This window comes from Polyodon spathula, chromosome 37, assembly GCF_017654505.1.
Source record: "Polyodon spathula isolate WHYD16114869_AA chromosome 37, ASM1765450v1, whole genome shotgun sequence".
Classification (NCBI taxonomy): domain Eukaryota; kingdom Metazoa; phylum Chordata; class Actinopteri; order Acipenseriformes; family Polyodontidae; genus Polyodon; species Polyodon spathula.
Window position 1 is genome coordinate 1,070,485 of NC_054570.1, and position 23,295 is coordinate 1,093,779.

At 53.3% G+C, this 23,295-nt stretch overlaps 1 protein-coding gene across 1 annotated transcript in view; it reads right to left on the minus strand.

The window, feature by feature from the left end:
* Nucleotides 1-697: 697 nt before the first annotated feature.
* LOC121304193 (histone-lysine N-methyltransferase 2B-like) overlaps nt 698-23,295 on the minus strand; it is a 30,409-nt gene continuing 7,811 nt past the window's right edge. Inside the window, exons 4-37 of the mRNA XM_041235162.1 lie at nt 22,975-23,097; nt 22,664-22,820; nt 21,456-21,675; nt 20,862-20,926; nt 20,459-20,710; nt 20,066-20,181; nt 19,640-19,750; nt 19,175-19,288; nt 18,692-18,838; nt 18,318-18,410; nt 17,925-18,042; nt 16,667-16,780; nt 16,325-16,509; nt 15,686-15,787; nt 15,487-15,597; nt 14,894-14,970; nt 14,550-14,743; nt 13,935-14,038; nt 13,435-13,572; nt 12,982-13,140; nt 11,965-12,082; nt 11,696-11,774; nt 11,319-11,479; nt 10,735-10,893; nt 7,365-10,644; nt 6,688-6,786; nt 6,099-6,211; nt 5,618-5,758; nt 4,957-5,031; nt 3,985-4,162; nt 3,778-3,885; nt 3,376-3,459; nt 3,022-3,151; nt 698-2,894 (exon numbers count right to left, since the gene is read on the minus strand). Of these exons, the coding sequence (XP_041091096.1) occupies nt 2,619-2,894; nt 3,022-3,151; nt 3,376-3,459; nt 3,778-3,885; nt 3,985-4,162; nt 4,957-5,031; nt 5,618-5,758; nt 6,099-6,211; nt 6,688-6,786; nt 7,365-10,644; nt 10,735-10,893; nt 11,319-11,479; nt 11,696-11,774; nt 11,965-12,082; nt 12,982-13,140; nt 13,435-13,572; nt 13,935-14,038; nt 14,550-14,743; nt 14,894-14,970; nt 15,487-15,597; nt 15,686-15,787; nt 16,325-16,509; nt 16,667-16,780; nt 17,925-18,042; nt 18,318-18,410; nt 18,692-18,838; nt 19,175-19,288; nt 19,640-19,750; nt 20,066-20,181; nt 20,459-20,710; nt 20,862-20,926; nt 21,456-21,675; nt 22,664-22,820; nt 22,975-23,097 (7,701 nt within the window). The 3' untranslated portion in view covers nt 698-2,618. The remainder of the gene's footprint in view (nt 2,895-3,021; nt 3,152-3,375; nt 3,460-3,777; nt 3,886-3,984; nt 4,163-4,956; nt 5,032-5,617; nt 5,759-6,098; nt 6,212-6,687; nt 6,787-7,364; nt 10,645-10,734; nt 10,894-11,318; nt 11,480-11,695; nt 11,775-11,964; nt 12,083-12,981; nt 13,141-13,434; nt 13,573-13,934; nt 14,039-14,549; nt 14,744-14,893; nt 14,971-15,486; nt 15,598-15,685; nt 15,788-16,324; nt 16,510-16,666; nt 16,781-17,924; nt 18,043-18,317; nt 18,411-18,691; nt 18,839-19,174; nt 19,289-19,639; nt 19,751-20,065; nt 20,182-20,458; nt 20,711-20,861; nt 20,927-21,455; nt 21,676-22,663; nt 22,821-22,974; nt 23,098-23,295) is intronic.

The following is a 23,295-nucleotide window of genomic DNA, read 5'->3' on the forward strand; positions in this document are numbered from 1 at the left end:
TCTCTCTCTGTAATAACGGGTTAGGATCCAGACCTGTACGCTGTAGTCTGTAGGGAAGATCTGCACTCTGTAATAACGGGTTAGGGTCCAGATCTCTCTCTCTGTAATAACGGGTTAGGGTCCAGATCTCTCTCTGTAATAACAGGTTAGGGTCCAGATCTCTTTCTCTGTAATAACTGCGCCTCAACAGAGCTCTGAAACACCTTCTCTCTAAGAGCAGCCTCAATACAGTGCAGTGCAGCCTGTGTGAACGACTGAGATAGAGAAATAAAATAGACCTGTACGCTGTAGTCTGTATGGAAGACTTGCACATTGAATAGAGATATAAAAAAGGCAGTTATTTTACCAGTAAACTCAACTACACTGTCAGGCTGAATCACCTCCTTTGTCTCATTCACACACACACACACACACACACACACACACCAGGGGCTGATCAAGCTGCTAGTAAAACCTGGAGTGGGTGAAAGTGCTATGCAGCTGGAGTCTTATTTCAATCCCTGCTTACTTAGAATAAAGGAGGAACTTCTTAACCGTATGCACACACACCCACCCACCTCCCCCCTCCCCCCTCCCCCCTCCCCCCCTCCTACGTCATTGAACACACACCAGATTGTAAGCTATGTGTGTGATTCAACCAGAGCTCCGAACACGACCTTATCCAAGACACAGACGAGACTGGGGGTTATTGAACTTATTTTCTTCAAACATCTTAACATCTTTATTGGGCAAATGACGTCATAAATAAAAAAAAAAAAAAGTGCATAGAAAAATTTAACAGGTTTAGAAATATTTACACGACTATGTACAAAACCAGAGGTTTTATTTTAATACAAGGTAACAAAGCCAGTTCACAAAAAAACGCTGTGTTGTTTAAAAATTAAAGTTAGCCACATATCTCGTGTCTGAGATACGGACCTGTCTGTGTGTGTGTGTTTCAGCACGTAACGAGAGATTCACTTCCTTCATTGCACAGACACACAGCCCTGTGCCCTGCCTGAGGTAGGGTCTTTCACGAGGGAGTCACCTCCAGGGGCACCGCTCTGACTGCAGGCTGTTCTTTACCGGGTGGGGGGGGCACTGCCAGGGAAGTCCTGCCCCAGAGCCTCCCATCGAGGGGGTTAAAGGAGGGCAGAAGTTTCAAATCAAGGGTCAGAAAAAGGTGGTAATCTAATCTGTATTTTTTTTTCAACAGCAACACACGCACAAAAAAAATAAAAACCCACTCGTTTTAATTCTCCTAATCTCAGCGCAGAATGTCCCGAGCTGTAAATCCACAACAAACACTATGAACATTTTGTTTACAGTTAAATTTGTAAATGCTATTTACAAATCGGAAATAAAGAAAAATATTTAAATAAAAAAAGTGACTCTCTACACAGAGATAGTCAGCTCACATTCCCAACCCTGGTTTAGGAGAGGGGGAGAAAATACAAAAACAGGCTGATTATCAAAAAAGCTGCCATCAGAAGAGTGCGTCAACCAGTTAAACTCAAAGTATCTCCAGCGAAATCCAACCTGATTTAGTGTCACAAGCAGTCAGTCCGGTTTGGGGAGGGGGAACAGAGATACACTGTGAGCAAGCTTAGCACCATCTTTCACCAGGCAGTGGCTTTTTAAACTAGGTGAGCAAGAATGAAGAACGAGACCCAGCACACCCTTACAATACCCCCAAGAATCATGCTAACAGACACAGTACCAAACATCTAACCAAGCCATTGCGGGCTTTCCTTCAACACTAATAACCGATGTTGATAACAATGCAAGTGCTTTATAAAAGGTGGTTGTTTTTGCTGAGAGCACCAAAGGCGGGCCTTTCTGTGGAGAAACAGCAACAGCGCAAAAGGGTCTGTCAAATTAACATGAGCAGTAATGAAAGTAAGGACTCTAGAGTGCCTGCAGGGGGCGAAACGCACTCCTGTCTGCTTTCACAGCCCCCCCCTCCTGGATTAGCACCAATACTGGAACAGCTTCTGTTGTCTTAAGTTATTGAAATACAGACCCTAAAACACTCAGTCTGGGTGTGTGAAACCAACCAGACTCCCCTTCCCCCCACTAAGGAAAGAGGACCAAACGAGAGGCTGAAAGCAGGAGCCGCCACTGCGTCAGTCAGTCAGGAGGGGCGTCTGTTCAGAAGAGTCGCAAAACCCAGACGCAACTTCTAAAGAAACCCGCATAGCCCGTCATTACAATGGGGGGGGAGTGTCTGTCTTAGCCTCTACACTCCATGAACCCCGAACCCCAACTATGGTCTCTGTTCCCCGTCCCTCCCTGGACTCCAGCCCCTCTCAGGTAGTAGTCTTTCCCCGTCCCTCCCTGGACTCCAGCCCCTCTCTGGGAGTCTCTGTTCCCCGTCCCTCCCTGGACTCCAGCCCCTCTCTGGGAGTCTCTGTTCCCCGTCCCTCCCTGGACTCCACCCCTCTCTGGGAGTCTCTGTTCCCCGTCCCTCCCTGGACTCCACCCCTCTCTGGGAGTCTCTGTTCCCGTCCCTCCCTGGACTCCACCCCTCTCTGGGAGTCTCTGTTCCCCGTCCCTCCCTGGACTCCACCCCTCTCTGGGAGTCTCTGTTCCCCGTCCCTCCCTGGACTCCACCCCTCTCTGGGAGTCTCACTGTCCTGCTAGTTGAGGAAGTGGCGGCAGCGTTTGGCCCCACAGTTGCAGTGCAGTTTGCTGCTGGCGTCCTCGATGGGGAACTTGTAGTCGTAGGTGAGCTCCTCTCCCCTGTAGATGGTGCGCGTGGCGAAGATCACGATGTGCTTCTGGCCCTCCACGTTGATGACCCGCGAGTAGCAGTTGGGCTCACAGGAGTGGTTGATGAAGCGCGCCGCGTTGCCGTGCATCGTGGCGTCCACCACGTCGAAGTCGTCGATGCGGAACATGTAGCAGCCAATCCCCTGCGAGAGAGAAAGAGGGGGAATGAGAGAGGGAGAGAAAGAGTGATAGAACAGGAGGGTCTTGTGCGCACACACACACAGAGATGCAGACACAAACGCACACACACACAGAGCCCACTCCCCTCACCTTGCTGTCGTAGTATTTCTCTCGTTTGTCCGTCAGCACGGAGCGGATGACAATTCCCGAGTACTCTATCACCATCTCCCCGGCGTCGATACTGCGCTTGCAGAAGAGACCTCGCCCGTGGATAGCAGACCTGAGAGAGAGCGAGAGAGCGAGCGAGCGAGAGAGAGAGAGAGAGGAGGGATGATGGTGTTCTTATTTTTGTGTTCCCTTTACCATTAAAAACACCAGCAGATGCTGCTTCAGTAAAACGGTTCCAAAGACTTTGTTTGCGACGGCTGCGTCTTTTTCTTTGGTCACTGCTGCTGTGAAAGCGAGCAGCGGGTCCCGCGTTGTCGGGCGCTAGCTGTGCATTACCTGTACACTCCCACGGCTTCCTTCGAAGACCTCTCCAGGTGCCGGAACCTCATGGCCATCGGGAGCTCCAGACTGGTGGCCCGCCTGTGGAGGAACAGGAGGGGTGTCATTCAGCCAAGCCAAGCAGAGCCGGCTTAAAAAAAGAGCATTGCTGTTTAATTAAGAGACAATTAGTTCATGTATGAAGGAGGCAGACGTTTCGAATTCTATTTTAGAATTCGGAATGCAGTTTCAGTTCTCAGGCAGGCAGGCTGTAGTGCATTGCAACGGAGTGATCCAACTGGTCGTCAAAGTTAGCGATGCAGCAGAATTGACTCTACGTGCTCTTGACTGTTTCGCCTGTTGCACAGCAATGGGCTTGAACCCTTTGGAAAGGCCAGGGCGGGATTGTGGGACAGTTACCTGGTGGACTTGAGAGGAACCTCGTCCTCTTCCTCGTCGCAGGCCACGATGTCCGGGAGCTGCCGGTGCTGGGAGGCCAGGAAGTTAAACATGTCGAAAGTGGATTTCCTGCCAACGCACAAGAACGCTGGTTAAACAAGGGAGCCGGCCACACAGGTACACAACCCCCCTTCCCTGTGACACTTCATGAGACAGTGGGGTCCCTACCTGAGGTACACCTCGGCCCGGGCACAGCCGCTGGGATTGATGGGCAGCTCCTCCTCCAGGTCCTCCTGCTTGTGGAAGCAGAACTTGTGCCGGGAACAGAGATTGGCACCGAACAGCTGCTCCACCAGGAAGAGCACGGCATCGTGAAGCATTCCCAGCATCCGCACCCCGCTCACCCCTGAGAGAGGAGCACAACGCATGAGAACACACTGCCCCCAGAGAGAGGAGCACACTGCCCCCAGAGAGGGGAGCACACTGCCCCAAAGAGAGAGCAGCACACTGCCCCAAAGAGAGAGCAGCACACTGCCCCCAGAGAGAGGAGCACACGCCCTCTGACAGAGGAGCACACTGACCCAGAGAGAGGAGAACACGCCCTCTGAGAGAGGAGCACACTACCCCCTGAGAGAGGAGCGCACTGGCCCCAGAGAGAGGAGCACACTACTGGCCCCAGAGAGAGGAGCACACTACTGGCCCCAGAGAGAGGAGCACACTACTGGCCCCAGAGAGAGGAGCACACTACTGGCCCCAGAGAGAGGAGCACAACAAACACAGTAACACACGCTTAACAAGGGGGAGTCCATCTGTATGCCATACTTACATTTTTGCATATATTTGGAAAAAACCCCACTGCTTAGCAGCTTCACCCATTCCAGGTTTTACTACAACCTTAATTAGCCAGTGTCTATAGGTAACAAGCTCAGGTGCGTCTTATTAAACTCATAGCGAAACCAGGACTGGATCAAACCGCTCTGCCATTGGGGGGTCTTGCTTTCATCCCTGGTAACTAACAGTCAGGTCAAATCACACATCTATTACAGAAAACCGCAATCAACCACCACAGCCTAATCGGCACACACACGTTCCACCTGTACGCTCTGCACCACGCGTTTAACCCAGCAGAGCCTGGCTCCAGTATAATCCGTGCGCTTGCTGGTCGCTGCTGACCGGTAGCACAGGTTTACTCAGACACACCTGCGAAGGAGAGCTGCTTGAGTCTGGCAGCGGCTCTGGCTTCCTGCACCCGGTCCACCACCGCCCTCCAGGCCACTGAGACAGAAAGAGGAAGCAAGTTAGAGTTGGAGCAATAACCCACCTCCATCGTACATACAGTCCGTTTAATCTTCCCTATGTTGTCTGTACTGAAAAAAACCTCTTGCGCCCCCATGCTGTTCCCCATGGTTACACTACGCCTTTTAATTAAGACAGACCGCACACCCAGGAACGCTACCCTTTTATTTGTATTCACTGTATACTGTCCCATCGTTTGCCATGTTAGTTACCAGGCTGTACTGCCTATACTATTCATGACAATGCCGCCTTCAGCATGCTTCCACTGTGCTTCGTTACACGCTGCGGTGCTTTTACTGTGATCAACTTATAAGGGCACCAACTTCGGCTGTTTTTTCTTCTGTAATTATTGCCTTTTCAGACGGCAGAAACTTCTACATGGGAGCAACTGAACTGCTTCTCATAAGCCGGCATCTCAGCCCACTGTATTACATGTAAAGTGCTGAACTCGAGCAACGCATTCCCATTCAACTAAACTGGGAACTGGGAGTAGAGAGGCAAGTACGTGTCAGTATGATTAGATCCGCTAACCCCACCCCCCCCCCTGCCAGCCAGCCAGCCTCACCTTCGATGCTGTCCGCCTGGATGTGAAAGCCATCTTCACTCTTGATCTCGAAGCGGAGGTGGGGCCGGTCCTTCGCCGACGCACCCCCCTCTTCCTCGGGATCGGGAAAGAGACCCTCCTCATCAGAGCTCGACGCGGCGCCTGACACACACACACACACACAGGGTAAACGGAATTGCACAATACTGCACTCTAGCAGGGAGAAAGGTTTTGTCATTCTAACATGGTCCCTGTGTGACACTCTGACACCACAGAGATTCTGTCCCCCGCAGGGGAGATGAGATCCACGGTTAACGGCTCCAACTAAAACCACGAATGCAGACGAGCTCAGCTCTCTTGCACTGCGGTTAGGGGTGGGGGGGGGGGGGGGGGGGGGGGGGGGACCTCTGCTCACACCCAGCCTCCTCCGGGCCCTGTTACAACGGCAGAAACGACGATCAAAAACCTCAAACCACACGAGGGGGAGCCCGGAGTCGCGTACCGGAGTATTTAGTCCAGTCCGTCAGGGAACTTCTTCCCACTCCATGCCAGTCCCTCAGCCTCTCGTTCTTGGGATCAGGGAGCCGGGCAGACATGGAGTCCCAAGGTGCAGGTCTGGAAGAAGGAAAGGGAACATTTTAAAAATCACCAGGTAATGAATATCGAGGTAGAGAATACCGTGTCAGGATAACGAAGTGTCTTTGTTTAAATGGTTCACTGGATCTGACTGACTGAAGGGCACGGACAATTAAACTAACAGCTGAACCCCCATTTCCAAACCAGCACTGGCCCCGCACCCAACTCCCCTGGTTGAGGCGTATGACTGAAATGCCCACAGCGCCGGGGTTTGAACAATCAGGCTCCTGGTAAACGTGCACCGATCTGATCGTGCTCATCTCTTTCTGCAGGTTTATCAGACTTGCTATAAAATCTTGACAAGCCTGGGTTCTCAGATCATGCAAGCGATGCGCTTTAATTCAGATTAGTTCTGTAGCCTGGTCCCGGGTGCAGGGGCTGGCGAGAGGAGTTTCAAACCCTGCCGTTGTCTTTGGTCCGACATTTCAGAAGCCGCTACAGAGTTCAATACTGACCCCACGTTCTCCGAGTCACTGAGCCTCTCCCCTCTGGGCTTGTCCAAATCCAGCACACCTTTCACCGTGGGGGTCTTCATGCGGACTCTGCACAGTTTACTGCAGACAAAACACAAAGCTTTGGTCTGGTTAAGCTGCAGGGGTTAAACTACACTGCAAATTTACAGAGAACCTTCCATACCAAACCACCCCCAAGCGCTGTGCATCACAGTGATCCCCAGAGCCAGAATCTGCAGGGCTTTTAGCTAAGCCCTAACAAAAGCTTCTTACTTTTTTGCAAACCCCATTACTTAATGTGGGGTGTGCATCAACAGCAGGGTCTGCAGAGTTTGAGATGCGTGCATGCCAGCACTTGGACATAATGGGCTTGAATGCTGATGCCGTGTAAAACAAGATCAAGCCTCAGAGTGCTCTCTCTCTCTCTCTCTCTCTCTGTATATATATATATATAATCTCAGAAATTTTACGTGTTGTTAGTAGCAGTGGTACGTTTATTTTTCATATATGACTTGTATAAAATTACATAAAACAGTACAGTGTCAACGTACAGTACAGTCACGATTCAGTAACTGATCTTTTCATGTTTTTTTTCTGATGTGCAAGTCTGATAATGAAACAAACGGGGGGGGGGGGGGCACTGTACTAATATTAAACTAACATTAACGCACTGCCCCTACCTGGAGGCTGTGAAGCCGCTGACAGCGTGCTGGATGTTCTCCAGCAGGCCGGCGCTCTCCACTGGTTCCAGATCCATCTTCGATTTCTTGATGGCAATGCGGTCTGACAGCGAGGAGACCCTCTTGATGCGAACTTGGGTTCGAGGCCTCTGGAGGGCAGCGAGCGCAAAAGGGATCGGCTCCAGCAACCCGGGGGCCGAGGGTTTGAGCGTGTCGGCCCGGCTCAGGGCTGGAGGGACCCTGAAGAGAGGTCCCGAGCTGGAGGTCGCACTCAGGATGCGGGGTCCCATGTTGGGTGCCATGCTGGGCGGAGGCGGGCTCCACATCCCAGTGCTCCTGCCAGCCACCAGGTTGACCGCGGGCAGCAGGTTCATCATCGGGTCACGGACGGTCCACGAGGGAACCCCAATAGGGCCGGGGGGCGGAGTCGGCTGAGACTGGACATAGAGCTGCCCCAAGTTGGACTGGCAGACTGAGACAGACGCTGGTTTCGGTTTCGTCAGAGAGACAGACGCCTTTAACGGGGATGCCCTTTTGGGCTGCTTTGGTGCCTTTTGGAGGTCCTCTATGCTGGGCGCCCCGCCACCACTGCTGGAGTATGCGATGTACCGAGTCGCGGGGCCCTGGCCTGCTGCGAGGCGCTGCACCAGGGGGGAGCTAGAAGCAGCAACAGCAGCTGGAGCAGCTGCAGCTCTGAACCCGACTGGGGAAAGAGGGCTGTGGTGTGCGGCCTGGCCTCCCCCCATGGCGGAGAGGTTCCCAGAAGCCGCCAGAGTGCTGGCGAGGGCGTTGCTCTGAAGCAGGGACTTGATCTGCCCGATGAAGCTGAGGGAGGGCGAGTTGGCCCCGGGGAGATGGAAAGTGTTGTCAGTGGGGTTCTTCACGAAGATCTGGCCGAACTTGTTGACCAGCAGAACCTGAGGGTTGCTGTCCGGGTTCTGGCCCCCCACCTCCCTCACCGTGAGCAGGGTGTGCCCCGATAGCGCAGGGGCCGTGGCTTGGGGCTGCGGGGTGCTGAGGTTCAGGGAGATCACTCTGCCTCTAGGAGCCGGAGCCGGCTGCTGCTGCTCCCTGGAAACCGGGACAGCGGAGCCATAGCCATTAATCAATATGGGAGCGGCGGGCCTGACGGGCTGGCAGAGCGCTACCTCCCTTCTCTTCACTTCCGGGCTCTGGACTCCCGCGTGGGCCGACGAAACGATGGTAACAGCTGGGGTCCCTGGAGGCACAGAATGGGAGGAGAAGATGGGCAGAGACAGCTGGCTGTACGATGCCAGGGTAACTGAGCTGGCAGTGGAAACGCAAACCAGACCTCTGGGGAGCGGAGACTGCAGGGGCTGCGTGGTCTGGGGGGCAGGAGGAGTCACAAGGGCACGTATTGCAGGCGCGGGTTTGAGATGGTCTTTCGAACCCAGTATTACTGGGGAATGGGTCGCCCTACCAGGCGGCACTACTGACGCTGCTGTTGTTTGCGGAACGTGGCTTGCTTTCAGAAGGACGGCTGAAGCCTGTGTAACTGGTCCCGTGCTGATTTTAGGAGGGGCAGTGGCTGTAAGATAGAGCTGTGTAACTGGGACGCTGCTGCAAGTACTACTTGCTTCAGGGGGCGCCACAGAAAGCTGCGCACAGGAGAGACTGCCATCTTTAGGAGGGTCCGAGCAATCTGCTCCAAGCGACAGTGAAGCGCTGCGCTCCGGTGTTTCGAAAGACACCAGGGAGCCGTCCTCTGCGGAGACAAAGTGTCCACTGCTGGGATCCAGAAAAACATCCTTGGGAGCTTCTGGAAGCAGAGAGGAGGAGGAGGTATCCAAAGGTGCCAGAGCCTTAGCTGACTTTACTGTGGTTTGAAGATCAACGCTCTCCGACGGTGCTTCTTTAGACGTGGAATCACCAAGGACTGGATCTTCCAAAGCCTTGCTGGGAGCATCGGAGGACGAAGGGCTGCTTTCCTGAGCCGGGTCCATGGCGCAGACCTCGGCACTGGAGGGACTGCCCAGTTTGGGATGGGAGGCAACCTCCTCAGATGCTGCCGTGCCTGGAGGAGCCTTCAAGTGATCGGGTGTCCCTGCAGCTGCTTCCGTTGATTCCACCAGCGCCGCTGTCGCGCTCACGGTAGACATCGGACACTGAGGCTCTCCACACTGTTGTTCCTTCTCCAGCCCGTTGCTCGGTTGAAAAGACGTTTCCACATCGTCCAAAAACCCGGCCAGCCCAGGTGCCTTCTGCTCCGCGGAAGAGCCGGCGACTGTCTTGGAGGTTTTAGACCCGTCGGTCGCAGGGGCCACGCTGGCGTCACTTTCCGTACCGTCATCCACGCCATCCAGCTGGCTGATAGCCCCTAGAGATGGGGGTTCTGCTGCAGCCGCCACCTCCCCAGCCTCCTTAGGGGGCCCGTGGGCAACCACGGTGCGGGTGAAGTCGTAATAGTTATCCATGTCCTCATCGGAAGAAGAGTTCCCCCAGTCCTCTGCACCCCCCTGCGGTCTGCCTCTGATGAGCGCTCGTTTTTGGTTGCTGCCAGCACATCCGCTACCGAAATCGGGGTCTTGGTTCTCAGCTACCTCCCCGACCACGATGTGGGCCCCGCAGTGCAAGGCCAGGTCGTCGTTCAGGAGGCTCTCGTCGAACTCCAGGTCTTCGGCCACGTTCAGGACAGACTCCACGTCGAAGTGGGGAGCGTAGGGGAAGTCCTGCTCGCAGACGATCCGCGCTTCCTGCCCGGGGCCGGCGTGGTCCGGAGAGGAGGCAGAGCCGTTGGCTCCGGCCAGGTCCGTGTCGGAGGGCTCCAGGAAGTCGTGGGGCACCTCCGGGGAATCCTGGTGGAGGATCCCGAACTCCGAGTCGAAGGGCTTCGGTTTGGGGAGCTGGCTTCCAGGGCCCAGGGGGGAGAAACACAAGCCACCGCCCCCGGCTTTGGGACTGCCGCCTTGCCAGCCGTGGAGGGGAGACTCTGAGGTAGACAGGTGGGCAGAAATAGCAGATGCTGTAGACCCCAAAACAATCATAGAAGAGGTAGAGCGACTGCCGGAACGGGACTGGGGGGAGGTAACGGGACTCTCGTAAGGGGATAGACCGGCAGCTTTAGAGTGCAAAGCCCCTGCCCTGAGAGTTATGGGTCCTGAGGAGTGAGGGGTGCTGCCTCCTAAAGGCGGGGAGGCCATGCGGCCACGGGGCGCAGCGTGGTGGGAGAGCGGGCTGTGTCTTCGCGGCCGCCTGGTTATGGTCGTTTCGTCCAGGTCGCTGACGGTCGGGATGTGATGGGACTTGGATTGGGCACTCCCTGGGAAGAAAAGAAGGATAGAAATGGAAGCTGAATATATAACTTATTAGAAACAGTCAACGGCCGCTGTGGAGAGGTGCACTTCCTCACCTGGCGATGGAAGAGGCCGGTAGAGCCCCCCTGCTGGACGGCGGGTCTGGGAGTAGCCACTGATTTTAATACGCGCCCCAGACTCTGGTTTAGAAACCGGAGCCAGCAGGCTTGACGGAGTCTCCACGGGCGGGGGCATCTCTCTCTCAGGCGCTGGATCTGCAAGACAAAACAAAAACCGCGAACGTCTGTTATTATCCATGGCTATGAAAAACACACGCCACCGCTGAATTCAGAAATACTAAAAAGAAGATCCAATCTTCAATTGAAAAAAGTTCAATGACAAAAAGTTTCTAACTGTTTTATTTTTTATTTTTAAACATCTGCCGGCACTGAAAAAAGGCTTCTGATCTCAAAAAAGTGTTTTCACAACATATGCAGAGACGCGTTCTCACAACATATGCAGAGACATATGCTTAAAGTGCTTTACATGTTGCATTGAGAAAGAAAGGCTTCACAAACAGTCAACCTTGCAGCCCCCCTTTCGGAAACAAATAAAAGTACTGAACTGAATACTGCATGAGACAGGAGCGGAGAGTCAACTAAAAAAACATGCACGTTCCCCATCAGCGATGCCTGATTACCTGGGGTTGCACTGGGGCTGTGTGCAATGGTGTGGTTGTCTCCCTGCTCCGGAGTCTCTTCCACTGGCTTCTCCACAGCTGTCGGTCGGACCTCCGTCACTCGACAGGTGTACTTGCAGCGCCTCCTGGGGTCCAGCGTGCTCCAGTACCACCGTGAACACCTGATGGAAGGGGAGACGATTACCAGACCTCCGAACTGCAATCGCTCCTCAAGCAGTGCCTTCTACACGGACAGAGGAGCGATTCAGCGACGGCACAGCCCCTGCACACAGGAGAACATGTGTGGAGTTCAGCCTGGACTGGTTAGAAGCAGTGTGGTCCCCTCCACCCTTCACCACCCTGAGATCTTTGATCAATGGGTTTTGTATTTTGCTTACTGGTATCCGACTGGAATCAGCTTCCCCTGGTAAACAGACAGCTCCGTCAGAACGCCCAGTTTGACAATCTGCAGAGAGCCTACACAGGAAGAGAGACAGAGAGGGGGAAACTGTCAGTCAAACCGAACAGCTGACTGCTCAAACACACACAAAAATCAGGTTTCCTGGGAAAGCGTTTGTGCGAATGTCAGAACGGGACACAGTGGTCCAAGGCTACACCGTCAGGAGATGCAGCTGACAGGCAGTCAGGGAGGTGGGGTCAGCCGTACCGATCATCATGCTGATGGACTCGGGTTCCAGGCCAGTCAGGAACTTCCTCTTCAAGCTGATCCCCTCGAAATCCACGTAGACGCGGCGCAGCACCTGAAAACCCTCGCCCGAGACAGTCTGAGGAAAGATACGAACACAGAGATATAACATCCTTCGCATGAGACGTAAAAACAGAGGGTCTACTGCAAGCGACTCTGCAGCAGTCGCTGATGATGCATAATTCACCCCCCCAGTCTCTAAATCGCTTTGGATAAAATTAAAAATGTATTTATATATTACACAGCCACTATTGCGTCAAGGACGACAAACTTCAAAACTTTGATCTTCAAGAGACCCAGCTTTTATCCTTTCATTTTACTATATCAGTGGGTGTATTCAGACCCGACAACCTGCATGGAACCCCACATTTTATACACGTATATATAGACAAGGGTACAGCACGGCACAGAGCAGCGTCGATCGAGCTGCTTTAGCGCTCAGAGTGAAACGAGTCAAGAAACAGCTGCTTGGGTTTGTGTGGGGAATGTTAAACCAGCACGATCAACAGCAGAGACCCTCCCCTGACTCGGACCCTGGTTTCTGAGGAGGCAGGCTCCTGGATGATGGATTGATCTGCTGGCACAGAGACCCTCCCCTGACTCGGTCCCTGGTTTCTGAGGAGGCTGGATCCTGGATGATGGATTGATCTGCTGGCACAGAGACCCTCCCCTGACTCGGTCCCTGGTTTCTGAGGAGGCTGGATCCTGGATGATGGATTGATCTGCTGGCACAGAGACCCTCCCCTGACTCGGTCCCTGGTTTCTGAGGAGGCTGGATCCTGGATGATGGATTGATCTGCTGGCACAGAGACCCTCCCCTGACTCGGTCCCTGGTTTCTGAGGAGGCAGGATCCTGGATGATGGATTGATCTGCTGGCACAGAGACCCTCCCCTGACTCGGTCCCTGGTTTCTGAGGAGGCTGGATCCTGGATGATGGATTGATCTGCTGGCACAGCTCTTTGGTGCGAAGCTCTTACCTTGCCGCTGGTGAGTTCCCGGTGCCGCTGGCAGTACACCTTCCTGTCCTCCTGGAAGACGCAGTTCCGGGAGCGGGCGCACATGAAGTGGTAGTTGCCCTGGCAGGAGGTCAGGCAGCATCCTACCGTGGCACCCGGCTGGTGGCACTTCTCACAGCGCTGGGGAGGGGAAAGGAGGGAGCAGAAAGGGTCATTACAAAACCAAAATGTAAAAGTTCAAATTCTCTATTCAGCATCTTCCATTTTTTTTTTTTTTTTTTTTTTTTTTTTTTTATAGCATTTTGACACTTCAGTGGAGACTTCCAGGCGAAAAGTTTGACGTTGAACTAATTAAGTTTCTTTTAGTAAAATTAAACATAAAACAGCGAGGGGGGGGGGGCGAGGTGAAAGAAAAGGAGATCAGAAAACGAGGCGGTTTGTGAAGTTAGAATTAAAAAAACACTTGCTCCTCACCATCTGCCTCCCGCGAGCGACGGCCGCGTGCACGTTCATCAGCGCGCCGCCCTCCTCCTCAAACACCTCCGCGGACCACAGGGAGCAGTTCACGTGAGCCCACTCGTTCTGGCCCAGGTACAGGAGCCGGCCCGCATCCTGAGAGAACACAGGAACGCAAGAGCGCCTTTCAAACAAAGTGCTTTCAAAAGGGAGAACCTCTGAGCCCCTCCTGCCAACGCATCTGCATTCCTTCAGTCCACATTAACAGGCAGATTCACGTGTGTCTTAAGAATACTCTGCATGCTGCAGATCAAGTTTGAAGTGCACCTGTTTTTTCTGTGTGGTTTGTACATTGTAATCTTTTTTATGCAATTGTTTTCCAGGACCCCCTTGTAAACGAGACCTCAATGGCGAATACGAGCTTGATTAGCCACGTCTCTTTATTAAACTCGTAGTAAAATCTGTCATGGATCAACCTGCAGTGCAACGGGAGTCTTGCTCCCCTCCCTGGGACTCACATTGGCTCGGTCGTCCCCGTACTTCAGGCACAGACAGCACTGCCTCTGGTCCTCTTTGCTCCAGCTGGTATCGGGCTCAACGAGAGGTGGGCGTCCTCTCCTCCCTGAAACACACACACAGGCGCTAAGCCCAGCGACGCCCATTCGGAGAAGCTGCAGCCCTGGGCTGCCCTGCCCATCTGCGCCACAGCAGGTCCAACTCGGACCGTTTAAAAGGAGGGGGGAGCCTTCATTACAGAAGAGCCACCAGGGAACAACTTACTGAATCTAATAAAATCAGAGAGGTAGTAAATCATCATCAATATAGATCAATAGCATTCGACAGCAGAAAGGAGAAAAAAGCCTCTAAAAACAACAGAAAACGTGTGTGTGTAATATTATACATAATAATATAACACATGCACCAAGAAAACATTATTAAACACATCTACCTATATACCAATATATACAGCTATCTATGTATCTCACGCACATTAAATTATATATATACATATAGAGAGAAATACACACACACACACACACGAGACATAAGACATGAGGATCCAATCAAGTCACTTCCTCGAGTAATGAATTTGTAATTCAAGCTGCACCTCTGTTTCATTCCTCTTGCTTTACCTTTGGGCTTGTCTCTCGCAGCCCTCCCCTCGGACCTGTGCAGGGGTGTCCACCGTGGTGTGCTCGTCGGGTCTGGCTTGAGATCCGGCGCAGCGGCTCGGGGCTCAGCGGGCGTGTGCTGGCCCTCGCGCTCCCTCCACTGCGCGTACATGTGCTCCGCGGAGGGGGGGAGCACTGCGTTCGGGAGAATGCCGCTGTGGGGAAGAGGAGAAAAGCACGCCGGCACACATCAGAAAAGCACAAGGGGGTACTGAAGCACAGGAAGAGCATTTTACCGGTTAGGAGCGACCCAGTACACACAGCAGCCCGTGTGATTAGAGACAGGGACGAGTTAGGGTACTCACTTTGGGAGGGTCTTGGAACAGGGGTCCCACGCTTTGGGATCCTGGGCATTAAACCAGCAGAAAAAACTCTCCAACAGCTGCGAAAATAAAAAGGTTCTTGATTTAAAAATCAATAACCCTTCAGGAGCCGAGGGTTACTGCCTAAAGCAACGTAGCATTTGCATCGTGACCCAAGACCAAAAGCACAGCATTAGCTCACAGCAGCTCAGCAAGAGCCTCTTGTAGTGCACTGATATCTTAAAAGCTGGTATGAATACATGCTCTCCCTAACACACTGCAGTTCTTGTTTTAACATCCATCATTAGAAGATCATTTGATCTTCTTATGCATCATGCAAGCAGCCCATCAGGACCATCGCATGCACAGCAATACACATCACACCGTGTAACTACTACACCCGTCAGAGGGGACCCCGATCAGAGAGGAGCCCCCCCCCTAATCAGAGAAGAGACCCCCCCAATCAGAGAAGAGACCCCCTTAATCAGAGGGAGACCCCCCCCCCCCCCCTAATCAGAGAAGAGACCCCCCCAATCAGAGAAGAGACCCCCTTAATCAGAGGGGACCCCCTATCTCAGGAGACCCCAGGCTCTTACCTTCAGGTAGAAGGACCTGGCCAGCGAAGTTCTTCTCTCTTCCGGCGGGAGTTTCGCTTCTTCCTCGAGGTGTGTCCGGATCACATGGACGACGTCATCGTGGAAAGCTTTCTACAGAGAGACAGACGCGAGACAGCCTGAGTGAGTACGCCGCTGTGCGCGGGGACAGGGGGGGGGGGGACGGGGCGCAGCGTCTTACCACGGAGGTGTAGAGGCCCTTGTCAAACTTCTTGCCGACCGCCTGCAGGTCACAGGCCAGGCTGCCCTCGAAGCCGCTGTCACACTCCGTCACCTCCGAGCACTGCGGACAGGAAGCATAACCGCGGGCCAATGGTCAACTAGCTCTGCTTTGAGAGACACTGGTCTGGACAACGAGGAATATAAAATAACCCTGATGCACCAGTAACCACTGAAAATCGACCATCAAAAATAAAAAAAATCTAATAAAAATATCAATACCATCCATACGACTCAATATTGCTGCACTTACAAATAACGAACAGTCAGCGACATGCATTTTGATTACATGTCTTTTTAAAATGTCTGCAAGGTTTAATCAATGACATCACTGTGAACATCCCTAACCCTATCTCAATCCCTCAACAAAAGGGCCCAACTTGGCTCACTATATCTGGGTCTGGACTGAAGAACAAGAGACTTGCATGTTTTGTCAATTAACAAAAATGATCCCTCGTCAGTGAGTGACTGCTTGATCTTACTGTGCGCAGCTAAGAGGCAGAGTGACATGTGGCGAGCTGCCTGTCCTGATACGGACTGTTTGGGGGTTGGTGTGCGGCTCCAGCCCTGTTGAAACCCCCCCTCTCCCTCCCTCTCTCACCTCTCTGCAGCGCAGCAAGTGCAGGGTCAGTCTGGAGCTCAGCAGGCCCAGCAGCACGTTCTTGATCCCGGCCTGCAGCTCCGAGCTCAGAGCCTCCCTCCACGGGCTGGGCTGGCCCTCGCTGCAGGGCCTGCAGGAATAGAGCACGCTCTCCGGGAGACTGGACAGGATCTCATAGAGCTCATCTGGAGGGAGGGGGAGAGCAAGATCAAGAACTGTTAAACATTCAACAAGTAGAAACCAGGAATGGATCAAACCTCTGTGCAATGTGAGTCTTCATCTTCACTCCCCTCCCGCTCTGCTCTTCGGACTCACCTGACAGCCCCTCCCCTCCACACTCACCTGACAGCCCCTCGCACTTGGCGTGCACCCAGTGGTTACACTTGGCACACTGGATCATCTGAGTCTCGTAGTCGTTGTCCTCATAGCACTTGGAACAGATGGTGCAGTAGTTACCTGGGAGAACACAGCAAAGCCTTTTCTGTTAACTTATGACACAGACTTCATTGAACAACTGTTTGTGTGTGTATGTGTGTGTGTGTATGTGTATATATATATATATATATATATATATATATATATATATATATATATATATATATATATATATATATATATATATATATAGAGGTCACCAGGGATGGTCCAGACAGGTCTGCGACGACACTAGGTGATGATGGATCAGTGGGGAGGTGCAGGTCTGTGTAGCACTGCAGTGATGATGGATCAGTGGGGAGGTGCAGGTCTGTGTAGCGCTGCAGTGATGATGGATCAGTGGGGAGGTGCAGGTCTGTGTAGCGCTGCAGTGATGATGGATCAGTGGGGAGGTGCAGGTCTGTGTAGCGCTGCTGTGATGATGGATCAGTGGGGTGCAGGTCTGTGTAGCGCTGCTGTGATGATGGATCAGTGGGGAGGTGCAGGTCTGTGTAGCGCTGCTGTGATGATGGATCAGTGGGGAGGTGCAGGTCTGTGCAGTGCTGCTGTGATGATGGATCAGTGGGGAGGTGCAGGTCTGTGTAGCGCTGCTGTGATGATGGATCAGTGGGGAGGTGCAGGTCTGTGTAGCGCTGCAGTGATGATGGATCAGTGGGGAGGTGCAGGTCTGTGTAGCGCTGCTGTGATGATGGATCAGTGGGGAGGTGCAGGTCTGTCTAGCACTGCAGTGATGATGGATCAGTGGGGAGGTGCAGGTCTGTGTAGCGCTGCAGTGATGATGGATCAGTGGGGAGGTGCAGGTCTGTGTAGCGCTGCAGTGATGATGGATCAGTGGGGAGGTGCAGGTCTGTGCAGTGCTGCTGTGATGATGGATCAGTGGGGAGGTGCAGGTCTGTGTAGCGCTGCAGTGATGATGGATCAGTGGGGAGGTGCAGGTCTGTGTAGCGCTGCTGTGATGATGGATCAGTGGGGAGGTGCAGGTCTGTGTAGCGCTGCTGTGATGATGGATCAGTGGGGTGCAGGTCTGTGTAGCGCTGCTGTGATGATGGATCAGTGGGGAGGTGCAGGTCTGTGTAGCGCTGCTGTGATGATGGATCAGTGGGGAGGTGCAGGTCTGTGCAGTGCTGCTGTGATGATGGATCAGTGGGGTGCAGTGGGGTCTTGCCTTGCTCGTAGAGCTTGGTGCAGTCAGGGCACAGGCTGGTGTCGTGGTTCCACTCCAAGTCCCAGCTCTTCCCAGGGGTCACTCCGCAGCTCTTGCAGCGAATGCACGTCATGCACACCTGAGAGAAAACAGAAAGCAGTGCCACTGCTGAACACCAGGGGGCTCCCTCACACCTCTCCTATTAACAATGGACAGCTAGAACTTTTAAAACGCCAGCAGCAACACTGCTACATTTAGAAATAGTTCAAATTTGGAAAATTCACTGTTTCTTGTAGTACTTCTAAACATGAATAACGGTCACAGCACGAGTATGACCCCCTTCGAGTCTGGGGGGTTTTTACTAACAGGATTTGTTCATGCAGCTATAAGAGAGAGCCAGTTGACAGGACTTACCCATGACTTCTTCCGCTTGTTGGGTTTAGGGTAGTTGGGTCCCAGGCAGGCAGGATGGTACGAGTTCTGGCATCGCTCACACTCCAGAAGGGGCTGAGAGCAGAAACAAGGCAGGGTGAGAAGCAGCAGCAGCATTCACAAACACCCTCAGCCCATCAGTGCCTGCTCGGTTCAGAGCAGCCGACTGGTCTCAAAACCAAGTCAAGTGTCCCAAGCTTGTCTCCATTTCCAATTGCGTCCTCTGGTCCTGGTCTCCGCGCTGCTCTTGAAGTATTGGTCAGTTAGCTTTGCCTTGGCTGCTTCTTCAGGTGGTACACACAGGAAGCCAGGTGCAGGCTGGGCGAGGTTTCTACCGAAGCGGTCCACGTGCTCACCTTGGAATGCTTGCTCTTCCTGCCGCAGACGTGACAGAACTTGCAGCGCCGGCAGCACCAGTTCTCCTCGTTGTCCTCCAGGGGGCGCTCCCCGGGGTCCAGGCAGAAGCGGTGGAAAGGCTCACAGCAGACCTGGCAGTGCAGCATCTGGGAGAGGAGAAAGGGAGAGAGAAATAAATACAACCACTAAACAAGAGGCTTTCCATGACACAGCTCCCCAGAGTTACAGAGGTAACCTCGTATCATCTTGGGCTGAACAGATTCCTAGTAAATCACTCGCCCTGCGAGACAAGCACCCCCCATGGGAGCTTCAGAGCAAGTAGCCTCAGTTTACTATAGTGTAGAAATCTGGTGACCTTTGAGAGCGAGCGACAATCGAGAAGGGCTTGTACGTTGTAAGAAAAAACGAAAACTCAAATGTCAAGCGTTTCCACTAGAGGCCTCTCTCAGCGTCTTCGATGTAAATTCAGAAGGGAGGCTCACCTCGTGCTGGCCCTTGCTGGCACACAGCAGGCAGGCGTACTGGGGCATCACAGGCACCGAAGCCAGGATGCTGAGCCCTCCCATCAGCCACGTGTTCCTGAGGTTACAGTCCTCCTAGACAAGCAGAGGGAGCAAACAGAAAGGGTGAGACACACACGCACACATGAGAACAAGTCCCCTTTAGACAATACCTTAGAGGTATTGCAAACTAAACTACATACTTCAGCAGGTCCTGTATCGATCTACAGAGTTCGTTGTAGCCTTTCACCGATTTGCATTTGGTGTTCCAGTGAAAACCTGCCGAGTTCCCGCAACGTACTGCTGGTTCAACTCAAAACTCGAAACAAACTGGCCTTCGTCACGTCTGATCCTCTTTACATCCTCTTTACAGAGCCCTGTGCCTGCTGCTCAGAGCTGGGCGTTTTAGTTTCAGCAGCGCTGGACGGTAGAAGCAGACTCACTGACCTTGAAGTCGACCCTGATCTTGTGCACCGGGCTGGAGGGCTCCTTCTCTCTTCGAGTGAAGCCATTGACCAGAGCAGCAAGCACACTGGGAGGAGTCTGGTCCAGCTGACTCTGCAGCACAGGAACAAACAAGCAAAAAATCACAAAATCACACACAGGCATCAGGGGTGGAAACAAGACTCCTGGTGAATCGCAGCTCCCCTCGTTCCAGGTTTTACTGCAAGCTCAGGGGTGCAAGTCTTCTTGCCATCCCTGAGCTTCATAAAGACTTTTTGGTTGAATTTATTACTAACACTCTCAGTACCGATACTGACAGATGCTACTAATCCACCCCTCAAAATGGTCAGTTTGAGGGAAAGTTAAAAATCACCAGTGTTAATGATTGAATAGATGAATTAATAAAACAAAGGGAGTTTGTGCCGATACCTTGTCAGGCTTCCGTCTCCCCTGCAGATTCCTGGGAATGTTCACTCTGCGAAGCCGACTGCCGCTCTCCTCAGAGTCCCCGCCCCGCCCGCTGCCGTCCAAGGAAGCAAAGTCTCCTGACGAAGAAGAAACAGTAAAGTTTGACATTTTTTAAAAAGGATGGAAAATAGGAATCATGTCCTTAAAAATGACCAAAATTGCACGCATGAAAACAAAAACAAACACACAATATGCTTCTTGAATTAGAGGCACTGTGCATCACTTGAGCAGCTAAGACAGGCGACCGGATGGCTTGAATGGGACAGCTATAAAAACCCTCAACAGTGCTGAATTCACAAACACTGAAAAGCAGCTTCAAACCCGCCGTTTGTGCTTGTGAGCCGCGCTCGCTACCTCTGTGTCCGCTGGCTCTCCTGCGGCCGGGGGAGGTGGAGTGGGAGGCTGCCAGCAGCATCTCCAGCTCCGAGTCGTCCGACTCCAGCAGGCTGCAGTACGAGCGCTGCTTCGCACAGCGGCGCGGCTGGGTCCTCAGGGAGGGGCTGCGGGAGTCGGGCATCCTCAGCTCCGCCGCCACGCCAGCCTCGTCGTCGTCGTCGCTCGTGGGGCACGCGCTCGCGGACGACCGCCGACGCTTTAGCGGGAGACCTGCAGCGGGGGGGGGGGGTTATCAAACACAGAAGTAAAAATAAAGAGCGTTGGGGGTGAGCAAAACAGACTGAGTTTATCAGTGTAAACAGACGAGCGGCTGCTGCATCTCGCACACCAGCTCAGAGTCTGCATCTCACAATCCCCTCACTTCTGTTGTTCCTGTAGCCCAGACGCATTTGCTTCCTCTCTTCAATCTCGTCACACTTTTTAAACCTGCAAGAAAATAAATAAATAAATAATTTGAGAATGTAACTTTAGACCAGGCTAACGCTGTCTTCAAGCGAACCGCTGCAAGTTTCATTTCGCCCGTGCGCTCTGCAGGGACCTGGACACATTCGAAAACAGGAATTCAAAGTGAAAGTCAAGCTGCTCAATTTACTTTTTCCCTGCTGAGTTATTTGTAGTGATTTACCTGTCTGGATACAGACTCTCACTCTCTCTATAGATCTGTATACTAATCAGGACACTTCAAAATATGGGCACAGCGGTTAAGACATTTAGGTTTTTTTCAATATACAGGATTGGAAATAAGACTCCCACTGCAGAGAGGAGTCAACTAGATTTTACTACGGGCTTGATTAGCCACAGTGTGTATAGCTACAACGCTCAGGTGGTTCTTAGTAAAACCCGGAATGGATCGAAGTGCTATGCAGTCGGAGTCTGGTTTCCGATATAGGTTAACTGTGCCCAGACCTGTGGTCTCTATAGCGGGACCCTGTGCAGAGCTCTCACGTCTACTCACACGCAGCACTGTCTCTTGGTGTTGGGACCCCCGAATTTGGGCTTGTCCAGGCAGTTGACGCACTCTCCGCAGTCCAGCTGGTGCAGGCAGCCCTTGCAAGTCCCGCAGCGCACGTTCCTCTTCCCGTACTGGAAGCAGCGGCCGCCGGAGGATCTCTTCATCTTGACAGGGCGCGGGTCCGGGGGGGGAGCAGCCTCGGGCTCGGAGGCAGAGGCTGTGTCTGAAAGGGGGAGAGGAGGGACCGAGGGAGAGAGTGCGAGGAGAGAGAGGGGGGGGAGAGGAGAGGAGGAGAGAGAGGAGGAGAGAGAGGAGAGGAGCGAGGGAGAGAGTGCAGAGGAGAGAGAGAGGGGGGAGGAGAGGGAGGGAGGAGAGATGAGAGAAGAGAGGGGGGGGGGCTGCTCTCCCAGAGGATCCTTCGCAGGGGAGAGAGAGGAGAGGAGAGAGGGGGGAGGAGAGGAGGGACCGACGGAGAGGGTGCGAGGAGAGAGAGAGGGGGGAGGAGAGGAGGGACCGAGGAGAGGGTGCGAGGAGAGAGAGAGGGGGGAGGAGAGGAGGGACCGAGGGAGGGGTGCGAGGAGAGAGAGAGGGGGGAGGAGAGAGAGGGACCGACGGAGAGGGTGCGAGGAGAGAGAGAGGGGGAGAGGAGAGGAGGGAGAGAGAGGGAGAGAGAGAGAGGAGAGAGAGAGAGGGGAGGAGGGAGGGAGGAGAGGGAGGAGAGAGAGAGAGAGAGGGGGGAGGAGGAGAGGGTCTCCCTGGCTGAAGGGGTCTCGGGGCTCCTCTCTCTCCCCCCTCCTCTCCCTAGGGCTCCTCTCTGCGCGGATCGAGGAGAGAGGGAGAGGGGGGAGGAGAGGAGGGACCGAGGGAGAGGGCGCGAGGAGAGAGAGGGGGGAGGAGAGGAGGGACCGAGGGAGAGGGCGCGAGGGCTTCAGCTTTAAGCAGCAACTAATTATGAATATAATATTTTTATAGTTAAAAAAACACAACACAAAAGCCATGTTATTAATTTGTTCTCCCTTTTGATGACTTTTGCAATCACTGGTTCGTGGTTCTGCTCCGATATTCAGCGATCATCACTATCTGTCTGCACCTGGCTTTAAGCATCGAGCATCACAAACAGCTAGAGGGAAACAAGACTCCATGGGAAGCTACTTGCTCTGTAAAGCTCGTCCTTTAAGAATCGTAAACGGGTACAAGGTGGGCGCGCTTACCCTCTGCGCGGGGCGAGGCTGCGATGCCGTCCCTCTCGTGCAGCGGCAGGGCGCTGAGTCGAGGGACGTCGTCGGGGACCATCGCACGCGGCTGCCCCAGGACCACCGCTGCGTCTCGACACACATGCTTGATCCGGGGTCCTGCCGGAGCCGGCTCCTGCAATCAGAGAGAGACAGAGAGAGAAACAGAGAGAGAGAGAGAGAGAGAGAGAGAGAGAGAGAGAGAGAGAGAGAGAAAGAGAACGCTTAGGAAACAAAACCGTGACAAACAGCCCCAGTGTGTCACCCCCTCGGACGTCGCTCCTGGTTACCTGAGGGGCGCTCTCCTCCTGCGGGGGACTCTCCAGCCGAGCCTTCCTCTTCCTCACGACCTTCCTCCTCTTCACAGCGCCGGGAGGCTCCTTGGAACCGGCACTCAGAGTCCCCAACAGCAACTGTGGAGGCAGAATGCAGCAGGGAGCGTTACCGCAAAATTGAAATCTTAGGTCAACATTTCGTTCTGCTTCCTCCTTCAATGTATCATTAACAGACCCCCCCCCCCCATCCCTGCAACTCAAGCATTTCAAATCCTTGTACCCGCGCTGGCCTTGTGCAGCACAAAGCAGGTCAACTAATCTAATAAACGTCTTCAC